General features: G+C 42.0%; 1 protein-coding gene across 1 annotated transcript in view; it reads right to left on the reverse strand.

Moving 5' to 3' along the window:
- katnal2 (katanin catalytic subunit A1 like 2) overlaps positions 1–15,652 on the reverse strand; it is a 52,149-nt gene extending 36,497 nt beyond the window's left edge. The window contains exons 1-5 of the mRNA XM_033033998.1: positions 15,503–15,652; positions 11,189–11,259; positions 7,504–7,670; positions 2,181–2,223; positions 468–570 (exon numbers count right to left, since the gene is read on the reverse strand). Coding sequence (XP_032889889.1) covers positions 468–570; positions 2,181–2,223; positions 7,504–7,670; positions 11,189–11,259; positions 15,503–15,559 — 441 coding nt within the window. The 5' untranslated portion in view covers positions 15,560–15,652. The remainder of the gene's footprint in view (positions 1–467; positions 571–2,180; positions 2,224–7,503; positions 7,671–11,188; positions 11,260–15,502) is intronic.
- Between the last annotated feature and the right edge of the window lie 268 nt (positions 15,653–15,920).

The following is a 15,920-nucleotide window of genomic DNA, read 5'->3' on the forward strand; positions in this document are numbered from 1 at the left end:
ATCCTCACAATCTTGCACTGCCGCCCAGAGGCTTTATATTGCAATAACATGCTGACAGACAAGCTGGTTCAAAATTTGAAATGCTTCCCAAATTAGTACAAGCTGAGTATCATGGACCCTTAATAAAATAAGAGAAGGTTGATCTTCACTTCTGTATCAGCAATACGCTGCTTGCAAAGCCATTGCACCGACTGAAAAGGAATACACATGAAGCAAAAACATACAAGTGCATGCGAATGATGAGATAAAACCTCTGCAACCTGATCCAAGAAGCTCATATCGTGTGTACTTGTGTACCCAGGGCAAATTGAGGAGGTATATGCCACACACTTAAATGTACTGCGCTATTACTTATTCCCTAAATAATGTCTGTAACAATATGAATCTCTAATTAAAAGATACAAATCTTGAAACTTTATCTTAAATCTTGATCATATTCTGCTAATAAAACATTGGTTAATTCTGACCTGTTTTTGAGGTTTCAACTCAGCCTTTTTCATTCCGATTTTGGAATTTGGGCGCTGTGTTGTGGAGATTTTAGGGAGCATCTTAGAAGTACAGCTTATAGTCCTTGAATTTAAAAACAATGTATCAGAAAATCTTATGTAGCAACGTGCACAGACATAAATAAGATTTATATTTAAACGTTGACACTGACTTCACCATCTAGCTTTTAATGTTATATTTGTCACACCCATCACTGTTTTTTCCATTATGTTCATACAATTACAGTGCAAATTGACATACATACAGTACATGCATGTGAATTTTGCTCCTATAGTCATTGTATTTAGTTACTGAACCTTCAGGTAAGTAGTGGGGGCCAGTGGATCAAAAGGGAAAACTTAATCAATGAAAGCTGCAACATGTTTAGGAGCTTTGTGCTCCTCCATGCCACAAGAACACAAGAGCATTAGTAGAATGTCCTACAAGTGCATAGAGGTAAATCCCACTGAACATTCCTTTAAAGTATTAAGGAGATTCTTTTAATCAAAGAGCATTGCAAGATGTGAGTACCACTGGCAAGTCCAACATTTAATGTCCATCTCCAGTAGGTGTCAGTGCACCACTTTTTTTTACCAGTGCAGTCCTTGGATGAAGATAATCCCACAGCGCTGTTATTTGGATGTTTGAGAACTCTGATTTACTGATTTGGAATAACAATATTTGTATAAATAAATCCATGTCAAGATGCTGTATGACTTAATGAGGAAATGGTTCCTTGTGACAGTTCCACATACCTATTGACTCTTGTCCTTCCAAGTTAAGAGGTTGCAGTTTTGGGAGATTATGTCAGAGAAACCTACATATGTTGCTGCAGTGCATCTTACAGATTGTATAGATTTTACCTATTCCTTCAGCACCAATTTTCAATGATTGACTCGTGTGATACAGCCATAAATATGGCATAGATTTAGAGTACATCTACCTAATTAAGGTGGACACTCACAAGTTGAAACAAGCATTAAGAACGGGAAGAATCCCATCATAACATGTTATCGTACAACATGACCTTTCTTTCACTTGAATTCCAACCATGGGTCAATTATAGTTGTACACTTGTGGGCCAGAAGCAGAAAACTTAGTAGACAACTTGGTGAAGCTACAACCCAGATCTATATGCAGTCATCTTCAACCAGAAGAATCAAAGATCCATTTCAGCTTCCTCCTGTGTACTATCGGAGAAGCCAGCCTAATTTAAAACGGCACAATGAAACCGCTGAGCAAACTCAGCTAACAGCAAAAGTTATAGGTTTAAACAAAGGTTCAACTGTGGTGCCTAAAATCTGGGCTCCAGAATAATTATGCTGTTCAAGCTGTTCCAGTACAGCGACAAGATGATCATCTATCTGATAAAATGGAAAATTGAAAAAAATATTTCCTGCCCATACAAAGCAAGACAAATCATAGCAGTGTAATTGATGAGAGATGTTATCACCATTAACTAATGTCCTCTGCTTGTTGAGTACAGTAAATTGATTGTTGAATTTACTTGGCCTGTGTTGCCCAAGTTGATAGATGGAAAAGAAAACATGCATTTTATTTGATAAAATATAATTTACAGAATGAAAATACAAATAAGAACTTCATAACAACAATTTTGCAAAAAATACTTTTGTATAATCTATGCCTCATAAGATTCTACACAAAACCTCAATGTTATCCTTTGATTTTTTTACCTTTTTATTTTCCCTCCATTTCGGGGCTGTAATTTTGCATTTTCTAGAAGACCAAAATAAACAAAGTTAGCCAATACTATACATTTTTTTCCTTTCACTTAAAGCACATTCGCTTTGTATGATTCATGTAAATGAATACTCTTTCATTGGTATATCAGGCATAAGAAAGTGGCAGATAATCATTTTTGCCTTCCAATAGTTGTGTGCTACGGTTAAAGTGGGCTAGCTCATTGTTACGAAAGACAGAATATTGGAAAAAGAACATAGGGAAGTACATCAGAGGAACAGATCCTCAGCCCTCCATGTCTGCACTGACCACAAAGCCAAATCAAGGTAATCCCATCTACCTGAACAAGTTCCATATCACTCTATTCCCTGCCTGTGCATAGGTTAGTCTAAATGCCTTACAAATCTCCCTTATATTTTTGCCCTCTCACCTTAAACCTGCTCTCTAGTATTTGACATTTCCACTCTCAGAAAATAAAGACTCTCTTCCCTTTCTAAGGTGCAGCTGGTACCTCACAACGTCGGAGACCTTGATCCTGATGTCGGATGCTGTTTGTGTGGAGTTTGCATGCTTTCACTGTGACTGCATGGGATTTCTCTAGGTGCTCTGATTTCCTCCAATATCTTCTATACATTGTCCCCAGTGTGCAGAGGTGAAAAGGGGAACTAGTGTGAATGAGTGTTTGATGGTTGGAGTTGACTCAGTGGGCCGAAGAGCCTGTTTCGGGGTTGTATCATTCCAGCAATCAATCTATGCTTCTCATGAGGTTATACACTTTTACCAGTAGCCCCACAGCCTCTAATCCTCTAGAGAAACATCCGGGTGAACCTCCTCTACAACTATTCCAAAGCCTCCACATCCTTCCTCTAGTGTGGCAACTAGAAGTAGAGACAATGCTCTAGATGTAGCCTAACCAAATGTTATACTTCTGCTGTATAATTTGCAATTTCTATACTCAATATCTGACTGATCAAGACACCTTCTTGACCACCTTATATACTTGAGTCACAATTTTTCAGGAGCATACACCCCAAGTACCTTCTGTAAATGTTGTAATGTTTCTAAGTATCCTGCCATATACTCAATACTTTCACCTTGCATTTGACCTCCCAAAATGTAACACCTCAATTTGTCCTGATTAAACTCCATCTGCCATTTCTCCATCCAAATTTCCATCTGATGTATATTCTGCTATTTCTTTTCTGAACATTTCTCTCTATCCTCAACTCAACCAATTTTCAGAATGTAGAAAAAAGAACTGTAGATACTGGTTTATACCAAAGATAGACACAAAGTAACTTTGTGGAAAGTGAACCAATGTGGTCAAATGCAAGATGAAAGTATGGAGTATATGGCAGGATACTTAGAAACATGAATGTACAGAGGGATCTTGAGGTGCAAGTTCCTGAAAGTGGTGACAAGAGTGGATAAGTTGGTAAAGAAGGTGTATAGCACACTTGCCTTCATCGGTCAGGATATTGAGTATAGAAATTGCAAATCATATAGCGGAAGTATAAAACTTTGGTTAAGCAACATTTGGAGCATTGCCTGGGGTTCTGATTGCCACATTGTAGGAAGGAAACAATGTAGAGAATTGTGGAACTGGTTGGTGGAACTCCATTCATTCATTCATCATGGTTGAAAACATTAGCGACACAGTGGTGCTGGTTTCCGATGGGAACGGTGACGGACGCACCACACATCTCTGTCCTCCAGTTCCTGCGGACATCTGCCGCTGGAAGTATAGGATTTTGGTGTGTGTGCTTTATCATCATTCCTTACAATGCCATGAACGACAGTGATCGCAACTACTACTGAAGTGCGGATGGCCCTCGGCTCGCTAGTAGCTCATCCGCCCGTTGACAGGTCTTGTTTTTGGTCCTGCTGAGGGTCCACAGCCCCCTCCTCCTGTGGGGAAGATGGTTTAGTCACCGACTATCCAACCATGGAGCAGGCAGCACAGGATTACATGGTACACGACGGGGGGAACTCCGCCCGACCTGACCACCATCCTGGATGTTTAACCAGTTCCACAGTTCTTCACATTGTTTCCCTCTTGAGATCACACGTTCCCTAGCCAACAATGGGCCTACCAGAGCACCGCCTTACCTGAGGTCATTAGTGGCCAGCCCTGATTGATCCAGGTCTTCCTGATATTTTCATGCCTCCAGCTCTCTTCATCCTCCTTCCCCCCAACCCCAGTCCTACTTCTAACCAGAAACGTCACCCATCCTTTTTCTCCAGAGATTACAATTAACGGAGTCCCAATACTGATCCTTGTGGAACACCACTTATCACAAACCTCCAGTCAGGAAAACATCCAATTACCACAACCATCTATCTACTAACCACGCCTTTTGTATCCAATTTACCAACTCACTGTAATAATAATAATAATAATAATAATAAATTTTACTTGCGGGCGCCTTTCAAAGTCTCAAGGACACCTTACAGAAGTTAACAAGAGAGAAAAAACATATAGTCGGAGTAAAATAAATAATAAGGACATCACCAATACACAAATTAAAGACAGAATTCGCTCCAAAGACAAATAAATCAAAAACACAATGTGAAGAGAGAGCAGCGGCAGCTAAAGCGCGCCAACGTCCACTCTCCCTTCCGACAGCCATCTTGGACACAAACTAACATATTCACATTACACACAAAAAATCATCCCCCCACAATGGATACCAAATTTGAGACGAATCCTACTTCCTGTCTCTGCACTACTTTTCAGATTTATATGGCGTTCTATAATACAACGTATGCAAATATGTGAAAATGGCAGACAAGAAAATTCCCGCTGGTCCACCTTGACTGCACTACATAGTCGATAATACTATGTATGCAAATATGTGAAAAAGGCAGACATGAAAATTCCCGCTGGTCCATCTCGACCGTACTACATAGTTGTGATGCCATATTCATCACATCACAAAACACTCTTTGCAATTTGGAGCAAGGATCTCCATTCTTTAGACTTTGCTTTAGACTTTAGAGATGCAGCACAGAAACGGGCCTTTCAGCCCATAGTCTGCGCTGACCAGCTATCTTCCCTTATGCTAACAATATTTTATACACTAGGAACAATTTACAATTTTACCGAAGACAATTAACCTAAAAACTTGCAGGTCCTTGAAGTGTGGGAGGAACCCGGAGAAAACCCACGCGGTCATGGGGAGAACGAACAAACTCCGTACAGACAGCACCCATAGACAGGATCAAACCCAGGTCTCTGGTGCTGCAAGGCAGCAGGTCGCCGCCATGCCACTGTGTCGCCCTAAGAGGCTACAAGCACCCAGGTAATCTGGAATGTTCTTTTTTGATTCAGGTGGCAAAATTATGCCTAAACTATATGAAATAATTTTTGACTAGTACAGGAGAACCCAACTTTTCCTTAAAAAAATACAGAAAATTATATTGTACATTCATATGATTACAATTAAAACACAAACTACTTGTGCTATAACACCAGGCTAAGCGCTCAACCAAGAAAACCAAGCTCAAAACCAAAGTACTATTTAAACTGATCATACCAACTTAGTAGGCCCCCTTCAGTCATGACTGACCATGGGTGATGCATCCTAGTTTGCAGGTGATGTGTGGTCAGATGCAAGCCTGGGCGATGTCATATGGAGGATAGGCTGTTGCCCATGCAGCACGTCCCCCCTCTCCACGTCGCTGATCGATCCAAAGGAATAGCAGGGCCGTTACAGTTTGGCACCAGCGCCGTCGCAGGAGCTGCCAGAGCGAGGTTGTAGACAACGACGAACTGCCTTAGAGGCTCCGGCTCCAGATTTTCTTGAGGTTTACTCCAGGAACCTTTTCCATGACTGGATATGGCCACAAGGCAGTGGAAATTTTAAATCAGAGTTTTCCCTCTCCTAAGTGGACTGCCTTCCCAGGCTGACGAGCCCCATCTGCCCGAGAGTTAGTTATACCAACTTATACTAAGGATAATAACTAACTCCATATGCAATAATCAGCTACCGACATATTAACAAGCACAAATTTAAAAAATGATCATGTAGATGCAAGTGGACAAAAATGCTGGAGAAACTCAGCAGGTGAGGCAGCATCTATGGAGCGAAGGAATAGGTGATGTTTTGGGTCGAGACCCTTCTTCAGATTGATGTGGGGGTGGGGTGGGGGGGGGCAGGAAGAGAAAGGAAGAGGCGGAGACAGTGGGCTGTGGGAGAGCTGGGAAGGGGAAGGGAAGGAGGGAGAAAGCAAGGACTACCTGAAATTGGGGAAGTCAATGTTCATACTGCTGGGGTGTAAATTACCCAAGCGAAATATGAGGTGCTGCTCCTCCAATTTGCGGTGGGACTCACGCTGGCCATGGAGGAGGCCCAGGACAGAAAGGTCAGATTCGGAATGGGAGGGGGAGTTGAGGTGCTGAGCCACCGGGAGATACAAGTATATCAGTGGGGTTATCAAGTGGGCACTTCCCTTCACTGGTGTTTCGTTGAGTCCCAGAACAACCCCCCTCAATACCTGCTCTCACCACCTATGCATCCAGTATCTACTAAATAAAGGAAACTATCGACGATTAATTCGCTGTAACAAATGCTAACCATTCACATCCTATCTTCCACTTATCCTATCCCATCATTAAACTCGTATTTTGTATTTTTCCATTATGTTCTGAGAAAAGAATAACCAAACATCAAAACTAGTTCTGCCTTTGGTGGTCTGAAACTGCACAAAATCTCAATGGTCTAACATCAGGGGACTGATGGTTACACAATCTAAATGCTGGAATCATATATAATAATTTATTCTATATATATGCGTGTGTGTGTGTGCTGTATGCTGCGACCCAAAATATTTAATGTCCAAAATATGAATTTAAGTGCAATTTAAAAATTGATTTACAATGGCTCTGAATTCACTTTATTAATGTAAATAAACTAAGACCCCTTTTTCTTGTAAAATCTTGGGTTTATGCCTAGACCCGTGACTCAATTGTATCACTTATACAATACAACATTTTTCTCCAGTTTCTGAATTGATGGTTGTGAAAGAGAGAAGGGAGGGGAGGATGCAAAGAAGGGGGAGGAGTGTAGTCATGGAGCAATTTCATTTTACTGTTAGCTCAGCAAGTTGAATTTTAAAGCCAACTAATTATCTACCTGATGATTGAAAAAGGCAAGTGTTAATTCTTTGCAAATAACTTCAAGGTACAAGGAATCCTATTTGCATATATATATGAATAGTGAAAGACACACACAGAAAAGCAATATTTAGCAAACATTTCCACCAAATATTCACTTGCCGCAGTTCAGATCTGAACAAAGTCCATGCTTTACTTACCATCATCAGCTGATTTTTTAGTTAATTTTGGAAACCGTTGAAACTTGACATAATAGTAGCTTTCATATTCCATTAAGATCGTTTCCAGATCAATATTATCACAAACTTCAAATTTTCGCAATCCGAGATTGGTTTCTTGTTCCAAAGTATTTGCTGTATCTATATAACTTGTAATTTACAGAAAGGAAAAATACATTGAATGACTATGATTCAGATGCATAAAACACAGTAGTTTTAGCTTTAGAGACACAGCATGGAAACAGTCCCCTCCAGACCACCGAGTCCGCACCGTCCAGTAATAACACCAAACACTAGCACTATCCTACACATTACGGACAATTTATTTTTACAATCACCAAATTACTGAAGCCAATTAGCCTACAAACCTGCACATCTTTGGAGTATGGGATGAAACTAGAGGACTTAGAGAAAACCCATGTGGTCACAGGGAGAACGTATAAACTCCGTACAGACAGAACTATGTCAATGATTTGGATGAGAATGTGCATGGCAAGATAAGCAAGTTTGCAGATGGTACAAAAGTGGGTGGTATTGCAGATAGTGAAGATGGTTGTCAAATATTGCAGCAGGATCTTGATTGGTAGACTAGGTGGGCTGACAAATGGTTGATGGAATTTAATAGAGAGAAATGTGAGGTTGCATTTTGGTAAGTCCAACATGGGCAGGACCTACACAGTGAATGGTTGGGCTCTGCGAAACGTTGTAGAGCAGACGGATATTGGAGTGCAGGTACATAGTTCCTTGAAGGTGGCATCACAGGTAGATGGGGTAGTCATAAAGGTTTTTGGCACATTGGCCTTCATCAGTCAGAGTATTGAGTATAGACATTGGGAGGTCATGCTGCAGTTATCTAAGACATTGCTGAGACTGCATTTAGAGTATTGTGCTCAGTTCTGGGCACCATGTTATAGGAAATATGTTGTTAAGTTGGAAAGGGTGCAGTGAAAAATTACAAGGATGTTGTAAGGACTCAAGGGTCTGAGCTATAGGGAGAGGTTGAGCAGGCTGCAGGAGGATAAGGCGCGATCTTATAGAGGTGTATAAAATCATGAGAGGACTAGATCGGGTGGACACACAGAGTCTCTTGCCTATAGTGGAGGAATTGAGAACCAGAGGCAAAGGCTTAAGATGAAAGGGGAAAGATTTTCTAGGAATCTAAAGGGTGATCTTTTTTCACGCAAAGGCTAGTGGGTGTGTGGAATGAGCTGCCGGAGGAGGGAGTTGAGGCAGGTACTATTGCAACGTTGAAGAAGCAATTAGACAGATACATGGATAGGACAGGTTTAGACGTATATGGTCCAAAGGCAGGCAAGTGGGACTAGTATAGATGAGACATGTTGGTTAAAGTGGGCAAGTTGGGCTGAAGGTTCTGTTTCCACACTGTATGGCTCTATGACTCTATGACAGCACCCATAATCAGGATTGAATCCTGGAATCTGGCACTGTAAGGCAGCAACTCTACCGCTGCACTGCTGTGTCGCCCAACTTAGAGCATTATTTTACTCCAAAAGAAATGTAAGACCATAAATACTTAAACATTGCCCAGATTAAAAATACTTGAAATAAAAGACAAAGAAAAGTAGGAATGAAATAAAGGAACACATGCAGTTCATTAACTCCCTGCCATTTAATGAGATGAAATAACTGTACATACTGGTGCAGTTTACCAGGGAGTACAAATACTTGGAGTGTACCTGGACAGTAAACTGGACTGGTCCAGGAACGCTGAGGCCCTGTACAAGAAGGGACAGAGCCAGTTGTACTTTTTAAGAAGGCTCCGTTCCTTCAACGTCTGCTGTGAGATGCTGCAGATGTTCTACCAATCGGTGGTAGCCAGTGCCATCTTCTTCGCTTGCATGTGCTGGGGCAGCAGGGCAAAGGCTGCGGATGCAAATAGGATCAACAAACTCATCAGGAGGCTGGCTGCTTCCTGGGAGTGGAGTTGGATTCATGGGAGGTGGGCTTGGAGGGGAGGATTCTCCTCAAAATGCAGAGCATCCTGAACAATACAGCTCCCCCCCCCCCCCCCTCTATGACGCACTGGTCAACCCGAGGAAAACCTACAGAATCAAACTGGTTCCACCAAGATGCAGGACAGAACGCCACAGGAGATCTTTCTTCCCTGTGGCTATCAAACTTTATAACTCCTCCCCCTTCTGTCGTGGGGTAGACGGAGACTGAGACTGACTCCACTACCTCCCCCCCCCCCCTCCCTCCTCAATCTTTGCACATCCCCAAGCCTTTCCACTCGTCTCTTTAATTTCATGTTTCATGTATTTTGTATTTTTTATGACTGTTGGCAGATCAAATCCCCTCCTGGATAAAGAAAGTTCTATCATATTGTATACCCACCTGAATAAGGGTCCCAACCTGAAACATCATTCATCCATGCTCTGCAGAGGTGTTTCCAAAGACCCGCTGAGATTTTCCAGCACTTTGTGTTTATCTTTTACCCCATATACCCATCTCAGTCCTATCTCTTCAATTAATAAAAATCTTTGGCCAAATAATTCAGAGTAATGAAGCAGAAACAACAATTTTTTACCATCATTGCCCCATGAAATTGATATTAAATTCTGGATTTCATTCATGTGTGCAGACAATGAAATTTGGCAGTTGCAATAAATGATTTTTCCCGAACCAGCTGGTTGCACTGACACTAATTTAAGACACAACAACTATTAAGGTCACGTGTACCAAAATACAGTGAAAAGCCTTGTGAACGTGTTAGCGAGCCAAATCATACTCTGCAAGTGTACAATTTAGCATACACAAGTATAACAAGTAGTGCAAAGAGAAAAATACCATTGTGCAGAATATAGTTTGACAGCGTTACAGTTATCAGAACGTGCAGATAAAATGATGCAGTCCACAACAAAGTAGGTTGGAAGTTCGAGGCCACATCCTAGATTATGGGAGGACCATTCAGTAGTCTGATAATAGTGTAGAAACTGACCCTGGTGGAACGTGGTAATAAGCTTTTGTATTCTCTGCCCAACAGGAGAGAAGAGAAAATAACCGGGGTGAAAATTGTCGATTGTGTTGGCTGCTTTACAAGCAGCATGATGCATAGATGAAGTTGGTTTGTGTTATAGTCTGGACAACATCCACAATTCTTTGCAATTCCTTGCAGTCTTGGGCAGAGCTGTTGCCAAACTAAGCAGTTATGCATCCTGTTAGGATGCTTTCAATGGCACATATGTAGATGTTGGTAAAAGTCCTCGGAGGCATGGCAAACCAAGTCTTCTGAGGAAGTAGAGGCATGGGTGTGTTTTCTTGACTGCAGCTTCAATATGGCTGGTCCAGGACAAATTGTTGGTGGTTTCTATGCTTAGGACCTTGAAGCTCTCAACCATCTCCACCTTGGCACCATTGATGTTGACCAGGGCGTGTACATCACCTCACTCCCTGAAGTTAACGACTACCTCTTTCATCTTGCTAACATTGAGGGAGAGGTTGTTGCCTGGACCCCAAGTTACTAAGTACTTCATCTCCTTCCTGTTTTCTGTCTTGTCAAACCAAATTATTCTTAAATCTTTACATGAAATTTTGATTAAGAGTGTTTCATGAGAAATATAGTTAATTGTTTTGACCAGAAAAAAAAGCTACAGTCGACGAAGAGAAATACTTCTAATAAAGTGGCTAAAGCAATTACCACACTCACCCTTCTTCAGTTAGGTGGTGCAGAATGAGAATCAAGAGATTCTTACGGCGACCTTCTGTTCGAATTTCTTCCTGCAGGTAAGAGATGGAAATATTAACGACATCTGGGATAATGAAAGTATCAATTTGTTTGCAACTAGAAAATAAATATTTATTGTAAAACAAGTAGAGTTAAAAAAAATTGTATATTGCAGTTCAATTCGGAGATCACAAGAATTATGAGAGTCAACAGAAGAGCCATTAAACTTCCAACAATCAAACAGGAACTTGTATTTTAGATATATCCTGTTTGCTCGCTCAGCCAGAAAATCTGGCATCTGCCTACCATAGTCTTTTTTTTCTGGACCACAAACCTCTATGATTTATTGACAATCGCTTCAAACAGCCAAACATGTTTGTTTTAGATGACTCCTGTCAAGATTTGAAAAATAATTTGCACAACTACCATCACATCTCTCAAGAGAAAAAATGGACCACTGAACAAAGAAATGGGAACATATCATGGAAGCAAAGGAGGCATATCATAAAGCAAAGATTCTGACAGGATTTATAAAGTAAAAATTGCAGCGTAATATAATAATAGAACACTGGCAACTGAATCAAAAGCAAGGGAATATCTAGCAATACATGCATAATTATAAAGTTGGAAAAGATAATTCAAGTTCAAGTTCACATTTATTGCCACATGCACCAATTAAGGTACAATGGAATTTGACTTACCATGCAGCCATACAAACAAAGGAGCACAATACACAATAGAATATAGCAAGAAAATCCACCACAGTGAAATCAACATTCTTCACTGTGGTGGAAGGCAATAACTTTGTCAGTCCTCCTTTGTTCATCCGTGGTCGGAGCCATGAACCCTCCGCTGTCAGCGCTACGGATGGCCCGATGTAGAGGCCCTCTCGTCGGGATCCTCGAAACTCCGACGTTGGGACGGACGGACACTCCATGGCTTGGAGGTCCCGAATCGGCCGCTTTACAAGATTAATTCCCGGGATGGCGGGACTGTCATATGCTGAGATTATGGAGCGGCTGGGCTTGTACACTCTGGAGTTTAGAAGGATGAGAGGGATTCTTATTGAAACATATAAGACTGTTAAGGGTTTGGACACGGTAAAGGCAGGAAACATGTTCCCATTGTTGGGGGAAGTACAGAACCAGGGACCACAGTTTAAGAATAAGGGGTAAGCCATTTAGAACGGAGATGAACAAAGAGTGGTGAATCTGTGGAATTCTCTGCCACAGAAGGTAGTTGAGGCCAGTTCATTGGCTATATTTAAGAGGGAGTTAGATGTGGCCCTTCTGGCTAAAGGGGTCAGGGGGTATGGAGAGAAGGCATGTACAGGATACTGAGTTGGATGATCAGCCATGATCATATTGAATGGCGATGCAGGCTCGAAGGGCCGAATGGCCTACTCCTGCACCTATTTTCTATGTTTCTATGTTTCTATGAGGTAAAACTTTTTCACACAGAGAGTTGTGAGTGTGGAATTCTCTGCCTGAGAGGGCGGAGGAGGCCGGTTCTCTGGATACTTTCAAGAGAGAGCTAGATAGGGCTCTTAAAGATAGCAGAGTCAGGGAATATGGGGAGAAGGCAGGAATGGGGTACTGATTGTGGATGATCAGCCATGATCACATTGACTGGCGATGCTGGCTCAAAGGGCTGAATGGCCTACTCCTGCACCTATTGTCTATTGTCCATTGTCTATTATGAGATTTTAGAGTCAATTATAAAGGATGAGGTTACACAGTACTTGGAAGTTCACGATAAAATAGGCCAGTCAGCATGCTTTTGCGAAGGGAAGATCTTGCCTGACGAATCTGCTGGAGTTCTTTGAGGAAATGTTAATAGCAGCACAGACGGGGGTGAGGGGGGGAGGGGGGGGGGGGTGGTTGTAGATGTTGTTTACCTAGATTTGCAGAAGGCCTTCGTTAAGGTACCACACGTCAGGCTGTTGTGGAAGATGAGAGCCCATGGTATTAAAGGGAAGATACTAGCATGGTTAGCGAATTGGCTGGATGGCAGAAGGCAAAGAGTTGCAATAAAGGGCACTTTTTTAGGATGGCTGCCAGAGACTAATGGTGTTCCGCAAAGGTTGGTGCTGGGCTGCTTCGCTTCACGTTGTATTTTTATGATTTGGATAAGGGGATTGAAGGTTTTGTGGCCGAGTTTGCAGTTGATGCTAAGATAGGTGAAGGGGCAGGCAGAGTAGAGGAAGCAAGGACTCTGCAGAAGGCCCTGGACAGGTTACGAGAGTGGGCAGAGAAGTGGCAGATTAAATTCAGTATAGCAAAGTGCGGAGTCATGCATTTTGGTAATAAGAATTAAAGGCGTAAATTATTTTCTAAATATAGAGAGAATCCAGAAATCGGAGGTGCAAAGGAACTTGTTAATTTGCAAGTCAAATTGGTAGTAAGGAAGGCAAATTCAATGCTAGCATTTATAGCAAGACGACTGGAATACAAAAACAGAGATGTTATGTTGAGGCTCTATGAGATGTTGGTTAGGCCGCATTTGAGGTATTGTGAGCAAATGGGGACCCTAAATCCGAGGAAAGATGTGTTGGCTCTGGAAAGGGTCCATGGAGGTTTACAAGAATGATTCCAGGAATGAGTGGGTTAGCATATGATGAGCGTTTGACAGCACTGGCCCTCTACTCGCTGGAGTTTAGAAGGCTGACGGGGGACCTCATTGAAACTTACAAAAGGTGGGCAGTCAGAACCTTGTCAGGGTAGAAATATCAAATACTTGTGACCATCGATTTAAGGTGAGAGGATCAAAATTTAAAGATGTGTGGGACAGATTTATTTTTTTAAACGGAGGGTGGCAAGTGTCCAGAACGTGCTCCAGGGGTGGTAGTAGAGTGAGATATGATAATGGCATTACAAATTTTTTTTTGGATAGGCATATGGATATGCAGAGAAAGGGAGGGATGTAGAGTATGTGAATGCAGATAAGGATTGGCCTTGGCATTATATTGGGCAGTCTTTGTGGGCCGAAGGGACTATTTCGGTGGTGTACTGTTATATGTGCTAAGCTATGCTCTTCTTATTTCAAATGACTTTATGATGAAAATATTGTCCGATTGTGATCATTTTTGTTATGCATTCAAATTTTGCTGATCAATAAGATACATTTGTTTTACTATTTCAACAAAATATCAGCAACATCTTTAATGAATCCTTAGATTATTAATTAGAATTCATTTGGCAGAGCCTTATTTGCTTCGATTTGGTAAAGATATTGGTTTAAATTACGTGACTTTATAATCAATGTATCCGACAAGTGGACACAAAATGCTGGAGTAACAGGCAGCATCCCTGAAGAACGGGGATAGGCGACGTATTCGATCGGAACACTTCTTCAAACTGATTCCTGTATAGCTACGTTATATTATGCAGCTTTGTCTTATGCTGCACACCAATGTTGTATCTGAAATCCGCACGTCTGCGTTTACTGTATTTTTCCGTACATACATCTCTACGAGTTGAAAGTGCAGTCACCAGCAATTTGACAATATTGTACATGCAGATATAACCAACATCTGCAGTTCCTTGTTACTATATCTGACACATAGATTGAGAGCGAACGCCTTTCGATCATGTCGACCTCCTCATCCGCACACTGGGAACCGCTGGGACCGAACTCCTGTGTAAGTCCTGAAGGAACTGCAGATGCTGGTTTAAACCGTAGATAGACACAAAAATCGGGAGTAACTCGGCGGGTTAGACAGCATTTCTGGAGAAAAGGGTCTGAAGAAGGGTCTCGACCCGAAACATCACACATCCATTCCTTCTCTCCAGAGATGCTGCCTGTCCCGCTGAGTTACTCCAGCATTTTGTGTCTGTCTTCACTGGGAACTCCTCCCTACTCGCAGGGGCGCTCTAGAGCAGATGTGAAGCGGTTTCCATAGCAACAGCTGATCCCACGGGCCTACCGCAGCCGCTAAATCTTAATCAAAAAATGACAACACTGAACCCTCTCACTCAGTATAAGTTATTCAATAAAAGAGAGCTAACCCCGTTACTTTCGGACAGCTCCCAATTCCGTACTACTCAAGCCCAAGTAATGCCCAACCGCGATACAATTAATAATTTGAAGATTCCTTTGCAATAATGTTTCAAACAACTGAACCCATTCATCAACAAAACCCAAACAAGTGACGAAAGAATATCGCTCGCGGAAAAAGAATTATTATTATAAATTCACCTGGAATGGGGAAAACTGGAGGGAATTCGTCTCAAATTAAACAAATACTTACAAACTCTCAAACTTTTTAACATTGTTATTTTCACCGCCGCAACTTACCGCTTCTCTCGCTTGATTAGCAGTTTTTAATGTTTGATAGGAGAGTTCAAAAGACATGTTGTGTTCTCGCTCCCTTTACACTTTGGCGTTGAAGCCGCGGGTGGTGGGGGGGGGGGGACCCACCGGAGACCAAAGTGACCCTCAGCGGGTGATTGGCATCGGAGTGAACCAATCGCCGCCTCGGGATACCACACCGGAAACCCTTGGTGGGGCCGCTTGTCCAATCCGTGGCGTGGGCGGGACGTTCGGCGACAGTTTGGTTCCAACAATGCGGATCAACTTGAGGACACAATATTTAAGTCAAGAGTTCACTACCTGGCACCAGAATATACAAGTCTGAAGAAGGGTCTCGGTCCGAAACGTCACTCATTCCTTCTCTTCAAAGATGCCGGCTGTCCCGCTGAGTTACTCCAGCATT

The sequence above is a fragment of the Amblyraja radiata genome, chromosome 1, assembly GCF_010909765.2.
Source record: "Amblyraja radiata isolate CabotCenter1 chromosome 1, sAmbRad1.1.pri, whole genome shotgun sequence".
Classification (NCBI taxonomy): Eukaryota; Metazoa; Chordata; class Chondrichthyes; order Rajiformes; family Rajidae; genus Amblyraja; species Amblyraja radiata.